General features: G+C 55.5%; 6 protein-coding genes across 6 annotated transcripts; 4 read left to right on the top strand and 2 right to left on the bottom strand.

Moving 5' to 3' along the window:
* Window positions 1-724: 724 nt before the first annotated feature.
* On the top strand, window positions 725-3,271 carry TRAVEDRAFT_21435 (uncharacterized protein; the record flags this gene model as incomplete). Its single annotated transcript, XM_008040886.1, has 11 exons — window positions 725-808; window positions 867-1,052; window positions 1,111-1,356; window positions 1,413-1,503; window positions 1,560-1,572; window positions 1,626-1,963; window positions 2,027-2,204; window positions 2,413-2,425; window positions 2,482-2,528; window positions 2,591-2,811; window positions 2,886-3,271. 11 exons carry the CDS (start codon window positions 725-727, stop codon window positions 3,269-3,271), a joined length of 1,803 nt encoding a protein of 600 aa, XP_008039077.1.
* Window positions 3,272-4,167: 896 nt separating this feature from the next.
* Window positions 4,168-5,158, bottom strand: TRAVEDRAFT_21436 (uncharacterized protein; the record flags this gene model as incomplete). The annotated part of the gene is made up of 3 exons (XM_008040887.1): window positions 4,168-4,959; window positions 5,017-5,086; window positions 5,124-5,158. The coding sequence occupies 3 exons, from the start codon at window positions 5,156-5,158 to the stop codon at window positions 4,168-4,170; spliced, it is 897 nt and encodes a 298-aa protein (XP_008039078.1).
* Window positions 5,159-7,090: 1,932 nt separating this feature from the next.
* TRAVEDRAFT_65560 (Isochorismatase hydrolase) lies at window positions 7,091-8,022 on the bottom strand. Its single transcript, XM_008041766.1, has 2 exons — window positions 7,323-8,022; window positions 7,091-7,258 (listed from the first exon to the last, which is right to left on the bottom strand). Exon 1 carries the CDS (start codon window positions 7,953-7,955, stop codon window positions 7,326-7,328), a length of 630 nt encoding a protein of 209 aa, XP_008039957.1. The 5' UTR covers window positions 7,956-8,022; the 3' UTR covers window positions 7,091-7,258; window positions 7,323-7,325.
* An 884-nt stretch (window positions 8,023-8,906) lies between these two features.
* On the top strand, window positions 8,907-11,695 carry TRAVEDRAFT_29866 (uncharacterized protein). The gene is made up of 8 exons (XM_008040997.1): window positions 8,907-9,225; window positions 9,286-9,414; window positions 9,467-9,497; window positions 9,554-9,619; window positions 9,684-9,760; window positions 9,816-9,849; window positions 9,902-9,955; window positions 10,019-11,695. The coding sequence occupies exons 1-8, from the start codon at window positions 9,008-9,010 to the stop codon at window positions 11,261-11,263; spliced, it is 1,854 nt and encodes a 617-aa protein (XP_008039188.1). The 5' UTR covers window positions 8,907-9,007; the 3' UTR covers window positions 11,264-11,695.
* A 1,037-nt stretch (window positions 11,696-12,732) lies between these two features.
* On the top strand, window positions 12,733-16,020 carry TRAVEDRAFT_49024 (uncharacterized protein; the record flags this gene model as incomplete). The annotated part of the gene is made up of 5 exons (XM_008041228.1): window positions 12,733-13,050; window positions 13,102-14,404; window positions 14,456-14,712; window positions 14,769-15,497; window positions 15,838-16,020. The coding sequence occupies 5 exons, from the start codon at window positions 12,733-12,735 to the stop codon at window positions 16,018-16,020; spliced, it is 2,790 nt and encodes a 929-aa protein (XP_008039419.1).
* A 1,444-nt stretch (window positions 16,021-17,464) lies between these two features.
* On the top strand, window positions 17,465-17,754 carry TRAVEDRAFT_126432 (uncharacterized protein; the record flags this gene model as incomplete). Its single annotated transcript, XM_008041767.1, has 2 exons — window positions 17,465-17,569; window positions 17,635-17,754. The coding sequence occupies 2 exons, from the start codon at window positions 17,465-17,467 to the stop codon at window positions 17,752-17,754; spliced, it is 225 nt and encodes a 74-aa protein (XP_008039958.1).
* Window positions 17,755-18,021: the final 267 nt, after the last annotated feature.

The following is an 18,021-nucleotide window of genomic DNA, read 5'->3' on the forward strand; positions in this document are numbered from 1 at the left end:
GCTTGAAGTTCTAGCAAAAATCATATACGCGAAGGCTGTGGTGTCATCTCATCACCACGGCGGCGGCGGCGGCGGCGCGACAAGCGTCGCTAGTGGCGTATTCCGCCGAATATATCGTGTGCTTATCCTCCAGTCACCGTAATGGAGGGGTACTGCTTATCAGAAGGAGCTCGGTGGGACAGCATTGATGGACCACGCAAGGTGTATGAACTTCTGGTGTTGCCAACGTGATACAGGATTATTGTTTCTGTCGCTTCGTCCGACTCGAGTTGACTCTAGCAGGCCCTAGTTGCTATTGTCTCAGATCAATCTGAAGCCCCGCAGATGCATGGGAAGCAACTTGTAACATATGGAATGAACTGTTCGTGGGATATACCGACCACCATGACCATGCTATAACAAATTGTTCAGGTACACGCAGAGTCTTCGCCATTCAAATCAATTCGTACGCGGACGTCACGCCATTCGGTGTCAAATCTGTGATTCCTTTCACTCTATTGTAATCTTATCACCACGAGGTAGAGCTTTTTGTCGTGAGTGCCATCTTCTATGGATCTTTTTGTCTTGCGAAGTGCGCTCTTCAGATTCACCGGGCGGCGGGCGCTCGATGCTGCGCGCGTCGAGCTTCAATAAGTACAGCTACGCTACTGACCTCTGCCTCACCTCCCTGTTTTTACCTACATCGAGCTCTAGATCCGAACTGCCCCCCATTATCGGCAATCCCATGTCGACGTCCACGAACACTGATAGGCCGCCCGCCTTTGTGGTCAATCTGGAGCCTCCTGACCCATCCACGGCAGCTCAACGGGTACGCATTCTCATTACACTTCCGCCACAATCATGACCTGACACTTGACATACTTAAGCATATCGCGGACATGGTGAAGAAAGGGTTCATCTCCGTGTCTGAGGCCAGCAAGCGCTGGGCAGAAGAGACCGTCACGGTTGAAGAACGCACTCCCTCACAGGCTCCAAGTTTTGAATCGGCGGAAGATCCCGGAGCTGTGCAACACTCACAGCCTCTCTCACGCTTGGGATCTTATATTGGCATGGTGCGTGTAGTGCTTCATCTTCCATAAAAGTTTCGTATGGCTGACCCGTTACTCACAGGGGATCGACGGAATCCGCGGTGCTTCGACTACAAGCAGTACTAGACGCACCGGGCCCACACCTGCTGCCGTCCCGAGGGGTCATCCAGCTGCAATTATCGCGCATGCAACGGTGGAGGATCCATGGAGGATGTCTCAACGACCCATCAATAGGGGTACCTATGTATCGACGCAACATCGAGGACTCTACAATGAACATGCCGCAGCTCCGTCATCGTGGAAGAGACAATACTACACAGCATCGATGGTAAACCCAGGCCACCTCTTTGAGTGCACGTATAGCTAATCTGCCCGAGTATGCAGTCCGTGGACCAGGAGATTCCTCCTCGTCTGAATCGTGACTTATCAAGCAGTTCACGGCTTCATGATGTCTTCACTTTTCTCTTCGACACAGGTAAAGTGTTACGATACTACCATTTTCCTGTCTGACATTTGGAACTCATGTAACAGGGTCCTCCAACACGTGAGCAGTCTCCCTCGTTATTGAAAAGATCTCTCGCTCATATAGCTATGCAGATGGGCCCGGAGTGCATACTGCCGTCGCCTCATCAAACCTTGGAATTCTTCAAGAAGGGACGAACTTTACGATGACTCGGACCAACTCCCGCTTGGGCCTGATATCGTCGTTCAGCCGTACAATCAAATAATATGCGACTGGCCCTCCTCGGTGCCGCAACTCGAGACGGATCCGCGCCCCGAGATCTGGTCACTCCATCTAAACCGGGGGCTCGTTAACGATAGGTTTCACGATGCGCGCAAGTCGAAGAGTCGTGATGGACTGGACGTTTTGACCCTGTCACGCGAAAACGCTGAGTATGCCGGCGAAGCGTTGTATGCAGCAGGCCCCACAGCACGTATGTGGACTTCACATTTCCGTGACCGAGTGCAAGCACTGACTATAGATGTTCTCTTGATAGTCCTCACGTTACAGAGTAAAACGGATCAGTGCTTCTTCATGGATGCGTATGACTGGGGGACGAGGAGCTGGGACAATGGTGGCCCTCGTTTCACGTTTCGATTTGCCGCTGCTTATGCGGTCGCGGTTGGGTTCGCAACATTTCAATGTCACGGAATTCTCGGTCTTAGCCCTGAAAAGTAAGTCGAGCAGCGATGCTATCTACAAGTAATCGATCGCGATGTACCAGCGCTCATTTCGAAATACAACCTCAGCCGCCAGACAGCTATTTGGCATCAAAATGCACCGGTGCGATAATCTTTTTGTTCAGGAGAGTCTGAATTGAACTGATAATCATCTTCACTACTAGACGATTCTTTCTACATTTATTGATCAGGGTTCGTTCAGGCCGTCGCAGTCGGTACGCTTCTGAACGCCATTGTTTAAGCTCGGAAGTCCTATCTCATCACTACGTAGGTTGAAGGCGGGATCATCCTCTTCTTTCACTTAGTATTGCAGCAAAGGTGCGTCCATAATCTATCAATTTAGAGGATGTGCGCGGCCGACTCGGAGCCAACCTTCCCAGGAAAAGCTGGGCAGCATTCAACACTTGGCCTTGCGCAAAGATCCCCAACTGGTCTCCTGATATCGCGGTTTTCCCTTTCCCCGGGCCCAACGGAGAACTCGGCTGGAATGTCCGCGTTGTAGAGGTCAGGATCATCAAACCAGACGAGGGGCTTTGGGGCCTCAGAAGGTACTCGATCATGTCAAAGTACTCGACCTCGTTTGATGTGCTTTTGGATACAGGTATGTATACGTTGTCATGGGAGGTCTAATATCAAGTTTATCACTTTTGCTAACGTGGTCGCTATGATTGACAGGCACCAGCATCTCATACCTGCCGCATAGGCTTATTAATGCACTGCAGGCGGGAATGTTCGGACATACAATCCGGAAGGTATCCGAAGCAGACAGCAACGCGTCGAGACCCCTCTTCACAGTTGGTCCCAACCAAGACATGCGTACTGGTTTGAGGCTCGAGTTCGTGTTCAAAGGGAGATACGAAGGCTCGCGTAACGTCACCGTCACCGTCCCCTTCGACCCCTTTGTTTACACACTCAGCCCCAACCGCATCGTCCCGGGAAGAACACCCTCCAATACGACCGGTGAACGCGAATGCTTGCTGTGGCCTACCGGTGCGCCTTCAAGTACCGAATCGGTATCCCTGAACATCCTCGGATTGGTATGTCGCTCCGAATGGCAGTGATTCCACATGACATCGCTCACACATTTCCTACATTTACAGAACTTCTTCCAGGCCATGCATGTGTCTATGCATAAACCGCTCCACACGGCTACCTTCCCACGCGAGCCTTATGTGCGCCTTGCGCCGCTCATGCCGGACGAGGTTGACAGCTACACACTGCCACCGCCATCGCGACGAGAACGCCGCTAGAAACGCACTCTCGCGCGAGTGCGTTCAAACGCGACCCAACTTATCTTCCCAACGGATGGACCGCATCGTATTCGCAGGATGACGTCGGTGTAACGATATTCGCACAGGCTACTAGTGGTACTCATGTACGGTAGCTCATCTCGATCGATATCTAGTACTAGTAACCAGATGGGGGGAAGATGAGTATGTGTTTTCGGACTCGTATCGGCAGTTTATGCGCGACGAAAATGCCGAGGGACGTTTGCCTGCATGTATCTCAAGCTCGAAGGTCCACCATTCGGCGGTTATCCATGTCTGCAGTCTCTATGACCGGGAGTGATTTATGGGCTTTATTGACACCATGCAACGTCGCACTAGTACACGCGACGAAGTCGGAGTCGTCGCATCTGTGCGCCACCAGATCCAATCCCGACGGACGAGGTACCGGCTCAATATCCCGTATCTCAGGTCGGCACCGGAGCCCCTCAACCGAGCTGATTTCTTGGGCGGCTCGCTTGAAGTGCTGCTCGGGCATACGGGGGGCCAAGAGCCAGAGCGAGAATGGGAATTACTTATATACAAGCACAGCAAATATACAGATACACATCAAAAGATATTGTACAACAGAGATGTCCGCCGAAAGCCGACACCCAAATTCACCGCGAGATGCCTCATCAAGCCCCTTCTGAGTGCAACTTCCTCTCCAGCGCAGCTCGTACCCGTGCGCTTTATCGTGGCGCCACTAACGATTCGTGCGCTGCGCCCGACTGCGATCTAGTCGCAGGACGCGGCCCTTCGTTCGTCCTGACGCGCTTGCTGGGAGTGTTTGTGCGACTGGGGGTCATCCATCCGGTACCATGGCAGTCGAGCTCGGATTCTTCCTCGTCCAGAGTGTCGCAAGACCGCTTCTTCGGGAAGACGTCGGAAAGTAGACGAGGGTCCAGAGAGTGAGGTGCCGGGAGATCCGAGTGAGTGGGGAGAGGAGGGAGGCGTCCATCGTCAGCAGGAAGATTAACAGCTTCGTCGAGAGCAGTTATGAGACCGGGGGGCTTTGGCCGCTTGGGCCCAGCGACGTTAGCGATGCCACTTCGTCCGTCGCTCTTGAGCAAATTGCACGGCTGCCAGGCGCGAGTGGGCCAGCCTGGCATCTCGATAGCCTCGTCGAAGATCTTCAACACCCGTTCATAACCCAGAAGAACCCGGTGGACTCCTCTGCGGAGAGTGGGGATGTGCTCCAAGACGATGGCCCCAAGCTCGCTCATAAGATATGTGAGGGGCTTGTTGTTGAGGATGTCCAACTTTTCGTCTTCGAGCCAATCCCTCTTCGCTGAAGCGCTTGTGCGGTCCTCCCCGAACTTGAAGATATCGCTGCATAGCTGATCACCCCTCTCATGGCCGTGTTTGGTAAGGCAAACGACAACCCAAAGAAGCACCCAGTAGAAAGACTCGAGGTCGTGATGGGCGTCATGCGTGACGCCCGTGAACTTGAGGATCTCGTATGCCACGAAGTGGTACGCTCCCTGCATTACAGAAGTCTCGTTTGGCAGCATCTTGCAAAAAGAATTCGGGATGCCTACCTTGCGCTCTTCGTATTGGGCAGGGTCTTCAGGCTGCTTCTTGTCTGACGCGCGTACAATCGTATGTGCGCTTTTCGTAGTGTAAGGAGTAGCTGCGATAGCCATACCTGCAGAGAGCGAGGAAGAGTTGCAAGACGGGCATGTTGAGATGGAAATCTTTATAGTCCCGCGCTGTTGGTTGGACATCGACCGTGTTCGTGGAGGTGGCTAAGATGGATAAAGGAGAGAGGGGATTGTCCAAGCGCCGATAATAAGCCCCGCCACCCTGAATGGTAGATCTGTCGGAGTTTACGGTCAGAATATGGAAACTAGACAACTCGCGCGGTGAATAGGCTCACCGAGGGTGGGATAATGCGAGCGGCGTTTTATCGCTCTATGGCTGGATGTCAGTCAAGATCCGACCCCTGCGCGCACGAATGGCTGCCGCAAATGGCGCCCAGATGACCGCACGGACCAAATACGAGTGGCTTCGGTATGAGCCTTTCCTGCAGTTTTGATCCTAGAGCAAAGGAAAAAAACTCTTTGGTCCGGGCCCGAGCACAACAGATCTACACGGTGTCTAGTCAGTTCGCTGGACCCGGCGAGGTGAACTCTGCTCCTCTCACATACCACTTTCGCAGTGTATAATATCCGATAAATTCAACAGTTTTACCCAGGATTTCAAAAGTCGAGCATCCGGTCGTGGTGGATGTTCGAAACGTTCAAGTTCAACGAGTCCAAGTGGCACCGCACCAGTGGCGTCAGCGCTTCCATTAAGCGCTCAACCTGGACCGCTTGAGCAAGACCGGATGGTCGTGCTGCATGTTTTCAGGGTAAGTACATAGCACAGACTCAGTTTCTGGAGTGGCCCAAACCTGCTACACGAGCCGCTTGCGGACGTAGCTCGCGCGATGAATAATTGCGGACATCTCGATGAGCATGAGTCGGCGCCGCGGCGGCCAACTTCGCGAACACATTGCATGAGTTCGGAATGTAGGAATGGAAGACTACGAAAGACATCCAAGGGAGAGAACCAATTGACTGGAAATAATGATGATGTTTCAAGGCTTGTACGTGCCCGCCATGGCGGAGTAGTATCGAAGGGCCTTGATGTATAGTTGATCACACGAACAGGCTCTCGGATGTGCGTGCTGCGACGAGAGGTATATCAGAGAGGCTACCATCTGTAGAACTCGGCGAAGTGCATACTTAAAGCATGGAAGCCAAGGTGATCCATATAGAATATGCATGGCAGAACGCGGCGTGGCGCGAACACGCCATGGTCGCGGCAAAACCGTCTCTCCAACGAGTCTGGGTGCGCCCAACCCGCACGGCCATCTCAAAGTTCAAATGAGGCTGCTGTCGCGCTGTCTTTGGAAGCGGCGTTATACGGAGGTCCGTGCGCGTACTGTCGAATTCGGAAGGTCAGATACTCAGCACGCGAAGAGGACCGCTGCTGACGTCGGCACGCACCTCCAGTTCGAAGCGACCACGCCACTACCCGAAGAGGCTCGGACGGGAATCCTCTGTACCTCCTCAGCGCACACGGATGACGTGGGCCTTGACCCACTCCGCACCTCCCGCACACGACTGGAGAAGCTGCATCGTGTACAGAGACCGCCAGAGAGGTTTTGCGCGGGTGCGGGGTGTATCTCGTCTGCCGGCCAAGAGTACGAACACCTGGTAGCGCGGTCAATCCGGGGACCGTCATGGGAAGGAAAGGAGGCCATACCCAAGTTTCGGCGATATAGAGTGGGACTGAGGGAAAGTCAGCGCATGCGCAATCTGAACTTGCGGGGGCTCTAACACATAGATGGGCGTGTCATGCCCAATGGGGAACATGCTGTTGGAGAACATATCAGAACTCGTCGAGATAATTTTCAAGCAATACACTCACAGGAATCCCAAAAGCATGGAGCGGGATGTAACTCAAAGTGAATGCTGAGAGTTGCTGAGCGGATGGAGGATAGATCGCAAACAACGCCAAATATCAAGTACTGCGAGGCAGGAGGCTTCTTCCGAGAGACCTACCTGAAATGCGGCACGAGACCAACGTGAGTCAAGGACAGCCTCTGCGGACGAGCTCGCCCGGCTTGCAGAGTGTATCGTCTATCATATCCCGCCAATGTATGCGTGCAAAGTACAGCCAACACCACTATAAAGTACATACCGATCCAATACAATCCATGTCCAGATCCCAAGAAAGAGGGGTACGCCCTGCATCCCGTCATTAACGCGTGTTCTACATAACAGCATGGCACGGCTGGTGAGAGCGGGCGGTCAAACACCAGGATCTCCCGAGAGGGGCGATACGAATGATGGCGCACCTTTTAGCTGTCCGTGAAGAGCTGCGGGAGATCCTTCATCTCGAGCATGATGACACCCGCCTCCTCCAGCTCGCCCTCGATCTCCGCCTCTACGACCGCCGCGGGCGTGATAGTGCCGTGATCGAGCACCTCGACGCGGTCATACGTCGCGTGCGCGCCGCGCACCAGCAGCACCTCGTTCCCGCGCGAGAGCGCAGCGCTGCACGTCGCGCGGATACAGAAGTCGCTCTGCATCCCGACGAGCACGATCTCCGCGGTCGGCGGGACGAGTGCGCCGAGCTCCGTGCCCGCGAACGCGTTGTTCTTGCGCTTGTCGACGACGAACTCGCCGGGCAGCGGCGCGTGCACGAGCGCCCAGCCCGGCGCGCCGTGCTCATCGTCCTCGCCCGGGTCGCCGCAGTTGCGGATGTGGACTATGCGCGGCGGGGTCGGCGCGGCGCGGGCGTGGGCGAGGATGGCGGCGATGTTCGCGCCGACGAAGGTCCCGGCGGGGATCCCCTTTGGAGGATCTGAGAGCATCCCGACCTGGACGTCGAGGATGATGAGCACGCGTTTTGGCTCGTCATCTGCGGGTGGTCCTTGGGGGTCCGCGTGTGGGCCGTTGGATGGATGGGTGCCGTTTGAGAGCGTCATGGGAGACCGAGGGCCAAGGAGTCCGGCTATATTATTTGTCTCGGTTTTCGAGCGAGAGGGGTGTTCTAGACGGTATACAGTGCTCGATTCTGGAGAAGAGGAAGGAGTAGCTGGAGAAGAGATAATCCCGGCTCGACGCCTGAGAAGACAACCTGGACGAGCGCGCGCCGGACAAATCCGACGCGCCTTCAGGCACCACGTGGGTGGGGATCAGAATCGGCGATCCAGGGAGATCGATCGAGTCTCGCCTGCTCCAGCCCGCTCCGGCTTTCTCGGGGAAGCATCAACATGTAGCGACGTCATCGTGAACTCATCCACCGTGTTTCGCGAGCTTGGGCTGCGTTCACCTGCGTCCTCCCAGAAGTAAGTACCCTACTACAAGTATCTTTATTAAAATGACAGTCTGACTGAGACAGAAAAACACCCGCATAGCTTTGCTAAAGCTGCAACGCTTCGAATGATAACTCCGGAGTCTCACCTTGGTCGGGCGGTCGCCAGCGGGTCAACGTACACTGACTCGTACACTCGGAGCCGTTTTTGATATCTACGCAGCGTAGCATGTGGCTAATCGCACATACGATACGCTATCCACGGCTCTTATGTGATTCCGTCTTTGACTCGACCGAATGGGTGCAGTGTACGGTGCCGCAGTGGGCAGTTAGACGATTGTTGGTGCCCTCGCATTTATTACACACATTACTAGAGCGCCCATCAAAGCACCGCCCTTCTGTATCCTGGGCAGCTGTCAGCAGCTTACGCGCAGGAAGGGCTAGGAATTTCTGGACGTCGTACATTAGCAAGCGTGAGCGTGAGCAGGAGGTACTCATTAGCGCCCAAGACCAGCTTTGGTAACCGGCGGAACCTGCCGGTGGCATCTGGTGGCACCCGAGATAATATCGGGTGTGATACTGAACGCCCACGTCACCTCTTCACATTATCCCTCGTCGTCCGTTATCGAGCATCTTGTGTCCGTCAGGCTCTCCTAGATTCGCAATACATCGAGTGCTACAGCTCCCTTTTACCACGCGGTCTTCTTTCACCCTAGGGAAGCCATGTCAGAATTCGACGCCGAATGGGACTACATCTACGCTGACTTCGACCCTGAGGAACTCGATCACGGAGATCAAGATGACGAATGGACGCAAGAACGCGACCTCGCGGAGCGTAATAGGGAGTATACCCCGGATCACCAACCGATCCTCAGGAAGCGGCCTCACTATCGGTTCGGACATCCGCAGGGAGTAAGAGTCGGCGATGTCTTTACATACAGGTGCGTGCCCCCTTCCGTGGTCTCCATGCTCTGAGATGACTAACATCCCTCACATCTTAGGAAGGACTTGCATAAGGCAGGAGTTCATATAGGCGTGCGCCATGGTATCCATGGTCAGAAGGACAGGGGCGCATTCAGCATCGTCCTGTCCGGCGGGTACGAAGATGATGCAGACAGAGGGGACACCATGTGAGCACCGCATCTAATTGCGCCCGAGTTTCTCCCTGAACGTGTAGAAAAGTTTCTACACCGGTGCGGGGGGCCGTGAAAAGGTTCGCGTGTCCTCAGCACACTCGTAAAGCAGACCTCTGCTGACGACCGCCGCCAGTCCAACCAGACCGGGCCCCAGGTTCATGACCAGTCATTTGAACACCGGATGAACAAAACTCTACTGGTAAGCTACTCCTTTCCATTAATAAATAACAAGCTGCTCAACCGCGACTTCCGCCGCTATCCAGCGATCCCTCGAGAGGGGGAAACCAGTTAGGGTAGTTCGTGGGTTCGAAGCCGGCTCGCAGTACGCCCCGTGGGAGGGGTGCGTACTTGCACAACCCCTCGTCTGGTACTCATCTCATGCTCTTGCGACGCAGGTATCGGTACGATGGATTGTACACGGTCGAGCAGGTGCGTAGCCGCCATGGTTTCGCGCGTAGCTCGCGCTCACCTGCGGTGCTAGGCGAAGATGCAGACCGGGCGCAGTGGATTTCAGGTTTGCGTGTTCGAGCTGCACGTACGTCTCCGTCGTAATGTACAAATCCACTTCCCCAGATACTCACAGAGCTTTTGATTCCAGAGGTTACCAGGCCAGCCCCCGGTCCCGTTACGCGACTCTACGAGCTCCGACACTGCCGCCCAGGCGAGAGCAAAGCGTGCGACTGTGTCCAAACCCAAGAAGCACCGGGACATTCGTGGAGAGCGCCCCAGCGCCGCCCCTTCTGCCACACCGTCTGGCTCGGGAAGCTCGCACGCGGACCCTCAACCGCCCAGGCCCAAGCACAAGAGTCGTGATGCGAACACCATGAACGCAAAACCTTCGTCATCGTCCGCGACACCACTCCGACCCCTGAAGCGTCCCGCATCCCCGTACGACGATTCTTTCCTAGAGTCGCCCACGAAAGCAGCTCGCCGGAGCGCCTCGGATGAAGGCTACAAGTCCGAGTTCGACCAGTCTATCGACGAGCTCGTCAGCACCGTCAAAACGAGCGGCTTTAGGAGTGCGTCGCCTGGCCCCAGCTCGCGCCCATCCGGCTCCTGTCTCAGTGCCCGTAACACGCCTCTTCTATCCCCGCGCTCGGCTTCCACATCCAAGGTTCATGCCACTGCTCACCCGACGCTCCCCCGCGTGCGCATCAAACTGAAGCCGCCAGCTCCTAACCCTGCGGGCACCACCGCGCCGAGCACGAGTGCTTTCCCATCCTCACCTTTAGTCAAACCGCGTCCCAATGTGCATCCCCCAGCTTCCAGTCCCCATGCTTTAGCTCGCTCTCCACTTCCGACTCTGAAGCTGAAAGGCCCAGCTCGCCCGGCGGTCTCCAGCCCGAATTCTGTCGAAATGCCGTCTCGCGCACCCGAGCGGAAGCCGAACTTAGAGCATCACTTCATATTCCTACCGCCACCTCCTGCGCCCTCTTCTCTCGCGACCCCGTCAACTTCCCCGCCAACCTCGTGTCCGTCCGCCCCCATTCCCCTCCCGCGCCGCCTAGATTTCAACGGAGATTCGCAGGCCGGCCCGTCGATCGTCATCGCAGCGTCGAAGGCCGCGTCGGGATCGGGATCGGGGGCGAACGCAGGGCCGCCGAGCCCGCCCGCGGATGCGAGGGGTCCGCATCGCGCGGCGTGCATGCCGGACCCGATCGAGCTTTTGGAGCGCGAGGATACCCCTCGCGTCGGGTCGCAGGAGTGCCCTATCGTCGTCGACGATGAGATCTCCGATGGCCCGGTGATGGCGTCCTCGACGCGCGCGTCGTCCGTGAAACGCGAGGTTGACGCTATGGACGTGGACATCCTGACGGTAGTGGGAGCGACGGCTGTGGTATGACCCCGGGCGGTCATGGGTGTCGACATGGAGGTTCCCTTGGTTGGTGCATCCAGGTATGATCTTGTCAATAAGCCTTTGCGACTACATAGGACTCCACTCATGGAGTGTAGCGTTCCGCAGGGCGGTGGCGTGCGGCAGATACGCGCCGGTGGCTGCTGGAAGCCCGTTGTGGCGACCTCCGCCTCGTCCGTTATTTTCGCAAATTCTGCTTACACAGGGTCCTTGTTTTACGTATCATTTCTACATACTGGGGTTGAATGTGATGCTATGTCGGTTCTTTTGCGAGTTTGCCTGTTGTATGTTTTGAAATTTGGAAGTGCGTCTCCTGCTGCTGCGTTTTAGGGTACCCCTCGGTATCCCGTTGTTGTATGATCATAATATTTGCTGTACTGTCGCGACTGGTGCTCTCATAGCCTACGTCGTTTACGCGGAACCCGTCTAGTTTGAACTGGTGACATGTCGGTGAGACTCGTAGAAAGTGCGCCAGGCCTCTCGGGCTGCCGCTAGACGCTATTCATGCGTACGGGTTGGCCAAGTTACCACCGTCGTACGCAAGCCCGGGCATCTCCTCTCCCTCTATCTTTGGTGGTGAATAAATTCAAGGCGCGCATCCCTTCGGTATGCTCTACCTATACCTAATGTCGGTCTCAGTTAGTACATAGTGATTCAGGGCCGTCTCCTGAGATCTCGCGCGATGTCCACGATGTCAGTCGCGTAACTCATCATTCGCCGTCAAGCATCTTCAAATTGGATAATTGAGTCTAGGCTATGTATCTACCCCGAGAACGCTTAGCATGACCTTTCGGCCCCGTTCAAGCGGTCTGGCATGATGGCATGTATAAATTTGTGTTGTTGCCAGTGCCAACTGGGCGCTTATTGGAAGCGCTCATGCCACCAGTGGCGTGGTGCCTGGGGTTGAACTTCAACGTTTCGAACATCCACCACGACCGGATGCTCGACTTTTGAATTCCTAGGTAAAACTGCTGAATTTAGTGGATACTATTACACACCGTGCAAATAGTATGTGAGAGGAAGAGAGTTCACCTTTCCGAGTCCAGGGAACGCGCTGACCAGACTCGGGCACCGTACAGATCTATCATCTGGCATTGTGCTCGGGCCCGGACCAAAGAGTTTTTCTTTGCTCTAGCCACAAAACTACGGGGGCCGGAAGCCGCCCACCTGGCCCGCGCCATCATCCAGACGCCATTCGTGCTCGCAGGCGCCGGATCTTGACTGACTTCCAGCCTTAGAGCGATAAAACGCCACCCCCATTATCCTACCCTCGGTGAGCTTATTCACCGCTGAATTTGTTTGGTTTCCACATTCTGACGATAAACTCCGACGGATCTACCATCACGCGTGGCGGGGCGTATTATCGGCGCTTGGACACACCCCTCTCTCTCCTTTGTCCATCTTAGCCACCTCCACCACAACAGTCGAAATCCGAACACACGCGCAGGACTATAAAGATGTCCATCTCAACATGCCCGTACTGCAACTCTTCCTCGCTCTCTTCAGGTATGCCTCTCAAAGCTACTCCCCGCGCCAAGAAAAGCCAACAGGCGATTGTACGTGCGTCAGACAGGAATAAGACGAACCCTCAGAACAGGGATGCCTGGGCTAGCGAGCTCAGCGGACGCGTCCACTTCTATGGCAAGACCGTCGACGACTTCATCAACACCCTCCTCCCTTGCTCTACACCTTACACGTTGAACGACGACTTGAAGGATGCATTCAAGGACTACAAACCGGGACCAGGCAGGGAGATTGAGGAGTACCCCAACTTGGTGCGTATTAGCCTCATATCCCCGCGACTGCTGCTCTGACCCTCTCCACAGGTCTCAGGTCTCACGACACTCGTTGAGCCCTTCCCGGCCAGTAGAAGACTCACGTTCGCCGATGCCCACCATCAAAAGATCAACTTTCCCTTTGACGCATTTATTGCTCATCATCATTCCACCGCACCGGATATATCCGTCTCTTTCCCTGGCAAGCCACTCGTCGAAAAGTCATGGCAGAGCCTCTCGCTAGTCGTCGAGAGCAAGGACGTAGCCGTCAAGGATCCGTTCGTCCGGGACGCCAGGAAGCACACTGGTACAATAGAGCAGATGGCGAAGAACGCGCGCAACATCATGCTTGCCCACGGCCTCCTCGCGGCCTTCGTCGTCGGCATCTATGGCAACACCGTTCGCCTCGTGCGCTTTGACCACGCATGCGCCCTCGTCTCGAAGCCGTTTTATATCAACACAGAGTCTGGGCGGAGACTGCTGCAGAAGTTCCTCTGGCACTTCACCCGCCCCGTTGTCGGCAACGGAATCGTCGGCAGCGACCCAACAGTGAGGCAGCTCAGTGTCCGTGACCAGGAATGGATCAAGGACGAGCTGCAGAGGGCGCATGTTACGCATTGGCAGGACCACGTCAACGAAATCGAGAAGGGTCGGCGCGTCGAGGTATACGACGAGGAGACGGGTCGCTGCGTGCCCTACCTGCTTTACCAGGTCCTCGACGTAAACGGGAGGTTGTTCTCTCGGGCAACGATGGTATGGCGGGCGATCGAAGATACCCGTATTTGGAAGAACGGGCGACTGGTTCGGGATCGCGAGCGCACCACACCCGTCAAACCACAGATCTTGAAGGAGGCATGGCGACAGCTGGTCCGCACAGCGGAGTCCAAGTTCTACAAACGCATCAATAGAAAGATCAACTCAACAGAGCGCTACGGTCTCGCGACGATGGTATGCGGCGGCGACCTCGGAGAGTTCGAGGCACGGTGGTGGAAAGAGACAGAGCGCCGTCGAAAGGAAGCATCGAGCTTATCGCACGCAGACGCTACCGTCGAGGATGTGCGAGAAGCCGGCCCATCCAACCCAGCCTCATCATCAAGGCTGTTCACCTCCATCGGCAGCTCGAAGTCTCCGCTAGTTTCCAGCGTCGAGTCTCCCGAAAAATATATTCCAAGCGCAGACTTTCCGCTCCCCCACACCCAGCACCAAACTTACTCCTGGCGGCTCGCGCACAATGACAAACAGTGGCACCGGGAGCGCAGTCATATGCGCATCATCATCGACGATGTCGGGCGTCCGCTCACGGACTTCGAGTCTACTCTCGAGCTCGTCTGCGCGGTACGAGACGCGATCCGAGGTAAGCTTTATGTCATCTTCGCATTTCGACCAGCTATTCATCATCTTTCAGGGCATAAACTGGCCTGGGAGCAGGCGAGCGTGTTGCATCGCGACGTGAGCGTCGGCAACATTTTGATTTCAGACGAAGTCGGGGAAAAGAGGAAATTTGATGGTTTCCTCCATGACTACGACTATAGCGCAATGGAGCCTGACGATGATGACGAACCTGAGATGGAGGAGTCCGATCCGCTCGCAGAGCCTGGAGAAGGGGACCCTACGCAGACATCGATCGCTCCCGATGACCCCGCCAAGTACAAAGAGCGCACGGTAGGTCTCAGGAAGCCTACTGTTCGAGACGTCGTCTTATGCTGTGCTTGTTGCAGGGTACCTACTACTTCATGGCATACGAAATCCTGGATGTCCCAGGCATCATCCACAACACTCATCACGACCTGGAGTCGTTCTACTGGGTCCTTCTTTGGGTCGTTGTTCGTCATACAGCGCACGATCATATGCTGGGCGACGACCTTTGCAGCTTGATCTTCACGTTCGGCAACGACGACAGCAGCGCGGCTGCGAAAATGAAATGGCTCGAAAGCGGAAGCTTGAACATCCCCAAGAACAAGCCCCTCACCTATCTTATGGACGAGCTCGCGTGCATCGTCCTGGACCACCTTCCCACTCGCCGTAAAAGAGCTACCCGTGTCCTTCTAGACTATGAAGGGGTGTTGAAGATCTTCGACGAGGCAATCAAGATGCCGGGCTGGCCCAATCGCGACTGGCAGCCGTGCAAGTTGCTCAAGGGCGACGGACGAACTGGTATCGCTGATGTCGTAAACCTACCCGGTGTCGTCACTGCTCTCGATGAAGGCGCTCCTCCTTCTAACGGCGAGCGAAAACTCCCTCCCCTTCCCACTCACCCGGATCTCCCGGCACCTCATTCTCTGGACCCTCGTCTACTCCCCGACGTTTCCCCGAAGAAGCGGACTTGCCAGACTCTGGACGAGGAGGAAGACGAGCTCGACTCTCGTGGTACCGCATGGATGTCCGAGAGCCCGGACCCCACGAGCAGTCGCAGAAAAAGAGTCAAGACGAACGAAGGGCCGCGTCGGGTGACTAGATCGCAGTCGCGCCCAGGGCAGGAACCGTTAGTGGCACCACGACAGAGCGCACGGGTACGGGCTGCGCTGGAGAGGAAGTTGCACTCAGAAGGGACTTGATCAGGCGTCTCGTGGTGGGTTTTAGTTCTCGGCGGACATCTCTATTGTACTCTATCTTTCGATTTGTATCTGTACATTTGCGTGTACATGCTTGTATTCAATTCCAGTTCTCGCTCTCTGCTTTCCTCCAACGTTTCTGCATCACTGAGAATTGGCACTCGCGAGTATGCGGGGGCACTTATTGAAGTCATACGGTACGTAGAATGTGTCCGATACTGATCGGGCTCTTCAGCGCCGTGCGATGACCAACCGCAGGGCTTGCGCCGCGAGGGAAACTCTCCGTGCCACACATCTCAGGCTAGATCTGAAGTGGTACGATATCGAGGAGTACAATAGCAGTCCGGACTCGGGTGCAGGGCATGAGCACGACCACGACGGAGACGTCGCGTGGCGCTGTGCGATGCCTGAGGCCTGAGGCCTGAGGCCTGAGGCCTGAACCTGCCCGAGGCCCGAGGTTAGGGTGGTGCCCCACCCAGTCGACTCTGAGTCCAAGGTTTCGCCATCCTTCTCTCCATGCTTCGTAAGTGTTCCTTACGACATTCACTTTGAAAGGGTTACTGTCTCTCTATGAAAGGGATGCCGAGGAATGTGCCTATTGCTACGCCAAACCAACCGCTGTTCATACCGTACGTACGGGCCTCCTTGATGAATAGATCCGCTCCTGACGCAGCGGACGACCTTGAGAGCCTCTTTCGCAGACCGCGATCGCTTCTGGCGCAAAAGGCGCGAAGTGGCTTCACCGCGCGCCGGAGCCGTCAGGAAGGCTGGCCATAATTCTCTCGACGGTGACTCCAGGGAAGACCTCGAAGTCGGGATCCACCTCGCATACACAGCGGTTGTCCGCGGGAAGCTTGCAATGTAGAATGTCAGCGCGCGCAAGCGGGTGGTCACAGTGGGACGTACCGTTCCATTTGTCATGTACTCGCGGATGAGGTTCCCGATGCATTGGGATGGTGCAGCTTCTGAGGTGTGTTGCCACAGCACGTCAGCGAGCCCGGATGACGAACGGCTCGCAACGATTAGTCAAACGTACTCCAAACGTGTTGAGTCGCACCAAGGCGGCTTGGTCATTGATGGTGTCTGTTAGGCTTAGGGCAGAAGCAAAGGGTGTCGCCAGATGGAACTGGGTGCGCCTAGATTACTCGAGTGAACTCTAGAGTGAGTGCGAAACTAAGCCAAACAGAGGTAAATACGCACCGGCAAGTCCCGCCGACTTGCGCGCAGAGGCCAGGCCGGGGGAAGGAGGTTGTAGAGCTCGGTGTCAGTGTTTTGCTATTTCCCAAAGACGGTATGATCTGGTAGGTTATACTCTGCCAGTAAATCCGCATCACATCAGGGCCGCTGCGAGGTCAGATTGCGCAGCGGTGCGTCAGCGGACCTGATGTACAATGTGAGGACAACTTCCACCGAAAACTTGAGATTAGGCATCTCAGGAGAGTACTTGAACTTTCATCTTCCGAGCCACGCCCCAATATCTCGTTCATCAATGGTGTATACCGATGCACACCATTGTTTACTTTGCTACACAAGTCAGCTAGGACCACCTGTGTACACTCGCTCGTCAATGACCACATAGATGCTGGTGTACATCGCGAATTCACCAACTGTATGCGGCACGATCGACCTGGTCATGCACGAAGCAATGAAGCCACCGTGAGCCAGTTAATGATGAAGGACGGGACCCGCCCCACCAGGTGACGTAGCATGCCTGGTCCACATACGTATACCCCAGGGGCGCAGCGTTTGAACAACATGTTCTGAAGTCTCCGTTTACTGACACACCGACTACCTGGAACTATCACTATGCCGGTATGTCCGACATGCCCATTCCCACGACGAAGGTCACAGATTGAGCTGGGATGCGTACCGTTTTTCAGGAAGAGATCACAGACAAGGAGGGTTGCGCCATTGAAGTTGGCGACAGCGTTGCGACGAGGTTCAGGGGCGGAAAGCGTCAAGGAGAGGTGAGCGGCGCGCTGCCATTATCTGCGAGAATCTGAGTCTAACGCTGCGAGTGTCGGTCGCAAAGGTCGAAGCTATTATCGTGAATAAACAAGACGCGAAAGAGCAGGGTCCTGACCTCGACGTGAACATTAAGAATCCGCCGAAGGTGGTGTTCCAGGATCAGGTGAGCGTACTCGTTCAATGAACCTCGTTGATGAACAGAGTAGGACAGACCATTGGCCGTCGTAAATAATATGGACACCGAGTGTCGCACAACCCTGGCACCCTTTCGCATGCGGAACCCTAAATGGGCTTCACGGAGTGAAGTTGAAGAATGCATCTATTGAAGCATAGTATCTACCAATGACGATGAATCAGTCTCGGACTCACCGCAGAGAGTCTCATGACATCCCAGCTCCACTGAAGCATTCTATGCCTAGGCACAGAGCGTAGAACCGCTCGGGTAGCGCGA

Source organism: Trametes versicolor, assembly GCF_000271585.1.
Source record: "Trametes versicolor FP-101664 SS1 unplaced genomic scaffold TRAVEscaffold_7, whole genome shotgun sequence".
NCBI classification, from domain to species: domain Eukaryota; kingdom Fungi; phylum Basidiomycota; class Agaricomycetes; order Polyporales; family Polyporaceae; genus Trametes; species Trametes versicolor.

Bases quoted from the DNA above. Each gene is read 5' to 3' on its own strand.
- TRAVEDRAFT_65560 (XM_008041766.1), bottom strand. From the start codon at position 7,955: ATGACGCTCTCAAACGGCACCCATCCATCCAACGGCCCACACGCGGAC.
- TRAVEDRAFT_29866 (XM_008040997.1), top strand. From the start codon at position 9,008: ATGTCAGAATTCGACGCCGAATGGGACTACATCTACGCTGACTTCGAC. The intron at 9,498-9,553 runs GTTCGCGTGTCC...GACCGCCGCCAG, and splicing joins GTGCGGGGGGCCGTGAAAAG to TCCAACCAGACCGGGCCCCA. The intron at 9,761-9,815 runs GTGCGTACTTGC...CTTGCGACGCAG, and splicing joins CAGTACGCCCCGTGGGAGGG to GTATCGGTACGATGGATTGT.